At 38.3% G+C, this 8,981-nt stretch overlaps 1 protein-coding gene across 1 annotated transcript in view; it reads right to left on the reverse strand.

The window, feature by feature from the left end:
* Positions 1-8,196, reverse strand: part of LOC107318442 (ovostatin-like) — a 30,154-nt gene extending 21,958 nt beyond the window's left edge. The window contains exons 1-9 of the mRNA XM_015872255.2: positions 8,071-8,196; positions 7,165-7,348; positions 6,408-6,564; positions 5,554-5,606; positions 5,064-5,084; positions 2,946-3,114; positions 1,673-1,757; positions 870-987; positions 8-128 (exon numbers count right to left, since the gene is read on the reverse strand). Coding sequence (XP_015727741.2) covers positions 8-128; positions 870-987; positions 1,673-1,757; positions 2,946-3,114; positions 5,064-5,084; positions 5,554-5,606; positions 6,408-6,564; positions 7,165-7,348; positions 8,071-8,135 — 973 coding nt within the window. The 5' untranslated portion in view covers positions 8,136-8,196. The remainder of the gene's footprint in view (positions 1-7; positions 129-869; positions 988-1,672; positions 1,758-2,945; positions 3,115-5,063; positions 5,085-5,553; positions 5,607-6,407; positions 6,565-7,164; positions 7,349-8,070) is intronic.
* Between the last annotated feature and the right edge of the window lie 785 nt (positions 8,197-8,981).

Raw genomic sequence — 8,981 nt, forward strand, 5'->3', positions numbered from 1 at the left:
GTATTACCTGTCCCATTTTCAGTGATGATGGTTTCTATGTTGAAGCTGGTATACATCCTGGCATAGCTGCGGTACAGCTGAAAAGTTTTGGTGGAGACAACAGTGCTGAAACAACCATTGTTTTCCAGCTGAGAAAAGAGCAAAAAGAAAAATATTTATTTTTCCTCAAGATCTGGAAAAATGCTTCTAAGCTTGTATTAGTGGGCCTCTGAAGAACTTCATGCCTCTGCTTACATTTCCTTTAGCTTTTATCTCCTACTTGCTCTCCTCTGATCTTAAACTTCTTATTCTCTGGAACCCCTCCCAGTTCACTGTTGCAATCTCATACACCCACACACTTAAAATCCTTTATCCTCCCTTTCCCTAGTACTCACATCCCTTCTTAAGCACGTTTTGCATGATGTCTGAGATCTCTGATAGGAGCTTAGTTCTTTAAAGTATTTTGAATCTGACCTAGATGAAAAATCAAATATCAATTTAACATTGCCCTCAGACTCCCAGTAGAGCTCTGCTGATTATCCTTGGTAAGTATACACATCCAGTGTTTTAGGAATGATCAAGTATTCATTGCTTTATAAGTTCCCCTCTCTCCTACTGATTCTTCTGAGACAGAACTCAAATTTCTAATGAAAAATAATTTCTCTTCTCCTGCTTTCTTGAGGAGAAGGGGCAAAAACCAGTCTCCTAATAAGGTCACTGGTAAAAACTACATTCATGGTTTTCAGAATTATCTGTAGAACAGTGAGAAAAATATGCCTCTGGGATTATCTGTCTGATGTTCTCCAGGAAACAAATGAGGTCTCCAAACCCTGCACTATGAGTTGAGTAGTAAAGTTCACTGTGAATTAAGACTTAGCCCGGTATCATACCAATCCAGTGACAGCTTCACAGGTTGGTTTCTGGCTTTGCTGACATCGTGGATTATAAAACTGTTGCTGGCACACATTGATTCGGGCATTCCCCTGCACTGGTTGGCCATATGTATACCTAGGAGAGGGTGAAATATGAGAATCCAGAAATGACCAACTGCAAAGGTGGACTTAGCATGAAACCAGAAAAGACTGCAAAGCGGTGAAGACTCTAAACCCCTAAGGAATGCCGAGAGTACAGACAGAAAAGTAGCTGGGAATTAGAACCTCTTAGTCCTACCTGAATTCTCCTCAATTATTTTTAGGCAGACTTTAAAAAAAAGCCTATTTTACCATTGTCTTGGTTGACTCATTCTTTATGGTCAGAAGCTGGAAAGAGATGCTGGGCTTGTGTTTGGGATATCATTTCTTTCTGCTTGTATTTTTGTTTTTGTTATTATTGCCTTACATGAAGCAAGATGTGTGGCAGTCCTTGTTGCTCAGGCTTACACTACCCTGCCCTTTGGCAGTGTCACATATGGAAATATTAATGATAGTCTTCTACTATTCCTCTCCTTCTCAGTAACAATAAAATCAACAGCTAGTATGTTTGTAGCACTTAATGCCTTCAGACTGTTAAGACACAAACTCACAAAATTCTAATTCTTCTATGTAGCAGTTATCATTTTTCATGTCACAGAAGTCATAGCTAAAGAAATTGCTGTATTCTATGCATGGATCAGCACTGGGCTCCATAGTTCCCAACATTTCACACATCTTTCCTGTGTTTCTTGTTATCTGTTATTCTCAGTTCTTATACTTACAAGGCACAAACATTCACCCTGATTTCTTCATCAAAGAAAGAGATCCTCCTGGGCATGTTGGTTGTCACTTCAAACTTTGGCAGAACTGGGAATACAAGGTGAATATGACTGATCAGCGGTAGCATACCATAAACAGATGCATAAGAGGAAGACAGTAAAAAAAAAAACAAAAACAACACCAGCTGGCAGAAGCATTTTGAAATGTTTGAGAGAGAAAAGTCTAAGAGTTAGCTGTAGGAAGTTATCAAACAATACCTCTATGAGTAAAATGAAAACCTTCTTTAAAGTGTAAGGACAATCATACTAATAATAACAGCCACAGTAAGAACATTTTCTTCCAGGGAAATGTGGGCGTGATGTTGATGTCTGAAAGTAGTTAATCGCTGTAGAACAAAAGCTGTTACGTGATCCAGCCCCACTCAAGTAGAAAAACACCTATTCTACATACAGGGTATGTAGAATAGTGGAACCAAACAAGTCCCAACGCATTGTCACACCCTCTTTTTCTTTTGTCACGAGTCACCAGCAATAATGACAACACAGCCAGAATAGAATTTTTCTCTTGCACCTGTACACAGAGGACTGGGAGGTATGAAGAAACTCCATAGTCCAAGCAGTAATGGTGCTTTACAACAAACAAACAATCAAACAAACAAATAATCCAGGATCCTAAGGAAAATCTGCCATCACAAGTTTTAAAACATGTAATATTGAAAGGAATAATCTGACTCCCTTGATGTGGTCTATACATACAGTAAGCAGATTATTATGAGCTACCTCTACTGCCTGTTGTTTTCCTTTTTGTTCTACCATTGGTTATCTAGCCTCTTCAGTAACATGCTGATAATCATCATCTAATCTCTGACAGAGAACATTTAAAGATTTCTGCTGCATATATTATTCTCGCACTCTTCCTATGTTGATGATCTTCATGAAGCAGGACAAGATGATTCATGACTCTTTTTACCTCTGAACAGGTAAAGAACATAATGCATGCGTGGTATGGATCCCAAACTCACACAGTGATTTTGAACCAAGCCCAAAAAAGAATTTAATTCCTACTTGAACTCCTGAAAAATGTTGTCTTTCTCACCATTTTTATTTTTTTTTTCCCCCTCTTTGCTTTTACTTGTTCATTCAGCTCTTACCACATCCTTCTTTTTTGAACATAAATAAGAGATTTCAAAGCACTTAAACTCTGCACTCACTGTTCCTATCAGACTTAGAGTCAGCCTCATTGCTGGTGCTGGGGTAGTTCACAGTGCTTACTTACCATATTCCTCCACTGTGAAGTATTCATACTCCTTATCCCCTGAATTCTGCTCCACAATGATGTGATAGGACCCCAGAATTGGCTCCTCAATTAATGGGAATGAGAGCTGGATAATGCCATTAATAGATGATACATCCAACCACTGGAAGATCTGATTTTGCTCTGGGTCCTGTGGAGTAGGAGAAAGAGAAACGTCAAAACTTTTCTCACCCTCTTCCTTGACTAATTTTAAATTTTCTGTCCTGGTATACTGGCTTAATGCTTTACTATATGAATGTGAGTTTGAGCTGATGGTATTTGTAATGACTTACCATTAGTTTTCCAGATCTCTGTGCCTTAAACAGGCCCAAGTCTATGTTTACCTGAAAATTACCTACACTGCCAGATGATCATAGGTCATGATTATGACTCAGGTTGCTTATCTGTATCTCTCCTAGTGTATTTTTTATTCAGTTCTTCCTTACATCAAATGGGAAAATTATGCTGACCTTCCTTGAAATGAAATGCAGTAGAACACTGATTTAATGTTTGCCTTGCTTCTAGCAGAAGATGACATTTCAGAGACACCATTTTTTGTCTGTATGCAGGTGAGTCTATTTAATCAGTTTGCTGCAGTCCTACCAACATAGAACCATATTAAACACCCATGTTTGAATCCTAACAAAAAGAACAACAACCTTTTGCCACCTCTAACATCTCTGGTTCTGCTGACTCCTTTTCCTGTTCCTTGACTTTATATTACATGTTCTGGATGAGTCTCTGTCAGATACTGACACCCAGATGAGCTATGCCTAAACATGCCAGCACCTGCATGCGCGCTTTGCTGTGGCACAGTGGGGAAAGCAGCATTGTGAAAGCAAATGGAAGAGATTACATAAAGACAGAATATATATTGTAAAGAGAGAAGGGTCTGGATTTGAAGATGTAAATTAAGTATGTAAGCAAATAATACATAATTGATAAACTAAAATTCCGTAGTTTATCTAACTGTTAAAATTATATGGGAAGTAACCACTCTTAACCTGTGTAGCAGGGCATATTTATTTTCTATCCAGGTTAACACAGTGAATGGGAAAATGTATTTACTACTACTGTGCTTTACAAATACATTTTCCATCATCTGAAGATATTAAGTCATGCTGGAATACATGAATGTTAAGCTCCAAAAACTCTGGAATAACACATTCAGTGTCAAAATTGTAACAAATCAATTGTAACAGAGGTAGAAAAACCCCACATCTTCTGACTCAGACATTAGACTGAGCTGTGATTCTTGAAACTAATACACTACTATTAAGAATGAGTAATTCATATTTCCTTTACAGTTCTGGTAAATATCCTTGCAAAGGATTAGACATGAATGAATTTCACACAGTGACAGGCATCTGGAAGCACAGTTCTTGCACTATCTAAGAACATTTTTCTGTGAGCCTTCTGCTATGTTCAGTTCCTGATATGTTTCCAAAGTGAAGATGGGAATCACAGAGTCACAGAATCATAAAAATTGGAAGGGACCTCTGGAGATCATCTTGTCCAACCCCCGTGCTAAAGCAGGTTCCCTACAGTAGGTTACAGAGGAAAGCATCCAAGTGAGTTTTGAATATCTGTAGAGAAGGAGAATCCACAGCTTCCCTGGCATCTTGTTCCAGTGCTCTGTCATTCTCAAAGTAAAAAACTTCTTTCTCACATTCATATGGAACTTCCTATGTTTCAGATGGTGGCTGATGCCCTCTTTCCTTTCACTAGGTATCAGCAAAAAAGAGGCCAGACCCATCCTTTCAACACTTGCCCTCTAGATATGAGTGTTGATAACATCCCCTCTTGATCTCCTTTTCTCCAGGCTGAACAATCCCAGGCCTCCTGACCTTTCCTCATAAGAAAGAGGCTCCAGGCCCTTAATAATCTCTGTAGTCTTTCTGGACTCTCTCCAGTTTTCTGTCTTTCTTGAAGAGCCCAGAACTGGACACATCAATTTCACTTGTTCTGGATGCCCAGTATTGATTGAAGAGTTAGTGAGGAACACGCATTTCAAAATGCAAATGGGAAAGTAATGTTTTGGAAATGACTACATTGGCATTTCCAAAGAAACAGTCATTTTGATGACAGAGCATCTCTTACCTTAATGATGATTCGGGGATACTGGAGGGGAAAAAAAAAAAAAAAAAAGGAGAGAGAAAGAATAATGTTATCAAAGCATAAATAAACCAAACTTGGAGCTTGAAAAATACCAGTTGAACCCCTCTGAATACTGGAGGCTGGATTAAGGAAACAATCTGAAATTCATGTCTGTAATTTAAGAGCCGATTTTAGGGTACAACCTGTTTATGGCTCTATCTTTTATATAAGCACATCCAGTCTCTTTATATATATCGGGGCAGTTGAAGTGATTACAAAATCTGAGCACTGTGAGAGATTTCCAGTAACACTTTCAGAAACTTTGCCTTCTAGAAAGGTGGGAAAGGGATAGAGTATGAACCTATAGCACTTCTCTAGGAACACTGGAAGATCGATGCTAGCTCCCTTTTACTCAGTATATGAGTGACAGGATCTCTATGAACAGTATTCCAAGGTCATGCTCAAAAAAATCTTGACTAACAGTCTTACTTACTGTCTCCTGAACAGGTCTGAACTGGCTATCCAAAGTGACCACACGAAACATCACTGAAAAAGATGTAGGACAAAAGAGAATCATTTACTTTTGTAGCGGTAAGTTTGTTTCAACATATAATTGAAACAAAATTAGTGCAGGCTTTTAGGAAGAACCAACGAGTCCTCAGAGAACTGATGTGTTAGAAAGGACTTGATTATTTTACCTAGCGAAAAGGAAAAACAAACAAACAACAACCACCATCTTATTATCTGAAGTTTCTTTAATACTGACCAATGTCTTCAAGGACTCAGTACTTTGGAGCATTTCCTAAGAAATTATCTTTACAAACCAATTCAATGAAAAAAAATGAAAGACCTTGTGAAGCACTGGAACATGATTATACTAAAGATATAACTAACTATACCACAGATCGTAGTTATTTAAGCATAGTAATGTAATCAGCTCTATGAATTAGATTAATGAAGAGCTGTTGACATGAAATTACATGCTTTATTCATTTTTATTAATTCTGAGATTAACCTGTTCTTTTTTGTATTTTTAAGGATATTCTTTACATGACTGATCTCAGTAAACTCAACAGAACTCAAGATTCTGTAACGAAATTAACTGAGAAAAGACAAATGAGCTCTACTAATTTCTTGCAGTTTGATTAATTGATTCTATTTTCTATTGACTTTTGATAAGGTCACTGTCAGATGACAATATATACTATCCAATGACAATTATGCACTATATGCTACACACTGCCACTGCAGTTTGCAGACTTCTCCACAGGAGAAGTCCTTGTTATTCTTGACCCACACTTGCATTCAGTTTCCTAGTTTGCTAGCTGACTCCAGCTCCCCAGTAACCTTTTTGCCCTGGTTTGTAGATGGGCTTGTCTGTCTGGATGAAGAGAGTGTTATGCACATTCTCAATCGCCACCGATCTTCTCTCAGTTATATTGACTGTGTTGCCTTTGGCAGAGAACGATATGAATGCCAGAGGATCAGAAGTAGCAGGAGGAACCTGGAGAGAAAAAAAACAAAACAGAAGTGGTAAGTGAGGCATGCTGAGGTGCCACGATGCTCCAGGTTCTTTAGCTGACTGTCCAATGAATCATTAATAGCTTCTACAAAGTCATGGGAGAACTCACATTTGCCAGTGACAGAGCATTTGGATCTATGCTCTGGAAATCCCTTGATCTGTCATCAGGCAACAAGATTTTAAACCAAATTCTATCATAAGCATTTCATCACCTCTTGTAGCTACCTGCCTAGAGGGAATTTTCCCAACCTTATAATCCTGTTCTAGAAGGCCTAACCTTGGCTATTTTTTGTCATACCTGTTCTGATTTTGCAGAGTCACAGAAAGGGCATGCACCTGGGAGAGCAAAACCATTTTTCTATTTGTGAATGAGGATAGAAAGCCATTTTCCAGTGCCCCCATACAGACCACATGGCTTTCTTTTTCCTCTCTTTATAGGCAGCTTTTTCATTTAGTTATCTTCATTATGTCATATTTCATGACAGCACTCTTCACATTATTGCAATCACTGACAAACACTGCGGCACTCAGAAATATTTCCAGCTTCTACATTCTCTGCAGTGTTCTCAAAAAAGAAAATACCTCGAATTCGCAGCACGTGAAGTAATCACTTTTTGTCACGAAATCCTCGAAGAGAGTTGTCTGTGCACTGCTATATTCCAGAACAATGCTCAAAGACAGAGGCTCATTGAGACTCTGAAATTGCACACAAGCAGTCTGTGGAGAGTTGCTCCGCACCACAGTTGGCACCAGCAGCACATACTGACTGCAAGAAGATGAGAACAAAGTAGTCATGGAGGAAGGTGAGGGCAAACAAGAGAGAAAAATACCATAGAAATATTATACATGTGAAAGAAGATGTGGGACCTGTGCCAAGACTTGCCCAAACCACTGGGAGGATTTCCTGCTATTTCAATCAATTTTGGATAATATGCCAAGTACAAATGACAACTTTCTGTTCCTCATTGTTCTTAGTGAGCTGAAGGACTGGTATCATTTTATGCAGTCTATTATCCAGTATGAAACTGCATCTTTACATTCCAAGTATTTAGACATTTTCAGCAGGTGCAACAAAAACATTAAGAATAATAGTAACAGATTTATGGTTCAGCATAGCTCCCTGCTACCTGACATTATTTGTCTTGAGGACCTCCTCATATGCCATGCTCTCTGTGTAGTTCCAGTGCATTCCAAACCTGATAATCACTTGCTCACCTAGCCTTGAATCTCCTCCCAATCCTACCCATGCATTTCAGATTTTAATCTACTCCAGCTCTAGGTTTCTGTCACTCAGATTTTGCAGAAGCTTTGTAATGGGGATCATCATTCCAAGCCACGCTTCAGTATTAGATATTTTCATTTTAAACACATTTCAGAATCTAGTTCTTAAAAGCGCAGTGTATTACATAGCAATGTCCCAGAATAAATTAACTGAAGAGAAACAAACTGAACTATTATGTCATAAAAGCAGAAGACAGGTACTCTTACAGTTCAGAAGACACTGTGACAATCCAGCTCACGGTGACAACACTCAGAAGAATCCTTGACCACATCTCTGTCCTTGAAGAGGAGAGCCCGATATCAAATGGACAGACTGCCTTCTGGCTTTTAAACTGTACTGAAGTGACACTCCTCCTCCACAGCTTCAGTCACATTCTAACAAAAGATATCTACATAAAATTTGCATAGGTTCACCCTCTCTCCTTCCTGCTCTCACGCTCTCAAACAGCTTAGGTGAACTCTCATTTTTCAGATAGATTTCTGAACTAGCCAAACCAGTTCCTGTCCATTTATTTTCTGCTTGCCTCTCTGACTATTGTGTCATTGTCTGAAGTTTGCTTAATGTTTCAACCTGTTAATTTTTTATGTTGCCAAGATATTTCCTTGTATTATGAAGATCTTCAAAAATCTCACCAAACAGAAGTAACCATAACACAGTGATACTGTATGCCCGCAGTGCAATCTGAGAAGTAATAATATAGCATTAGACTGTACCTGCATTCAATATAGTCCGGAAGAAAACTCCTAAACCTAATCTGGTTTTGTTACTGAACACAGTAACATTCAGCAAGGAATGGTATTTGCTATTTGTCTACCATTTTAGTGGTAGGATAAGTATACTTGAAGGAAAAGGAATGTTATAACCTTATCTTATTTGTTCACTCATATGTTTGTCAGTCATCATTTCCCTTCAAATTTGCAGTTCCTATTAAATAAATTTTAAGTCTTTGGCAAAGTTTAAGTAAATATGATCAAGGAAGAATAATTAAGCTATGAAATCATGAATTAATTTAGATTGAAAAGGACCTGTTGACATTGTCTGGTTCAATATTTCTTTTTAAGCATGGCTGTCTTCAAAGCACATCCAGTCAGGTTTTGAATATCTCAAGAAGAAACCA

The sequence above is a fragment of the Coturnix japonica genome, chromosome 1 (genome assembly GCF_001577835.2).
Source record: "Coturnix japonica isolate 7356 chromosome 1, Coturnix japonica 2.1, whole genome shotgun sequence".
NCBI classification, from domain to species: Eukaryota; Metazoa; Chordata; class Aves; order Galliformes; family Phasianidae; genus Coturnix; species Coturnix japonica.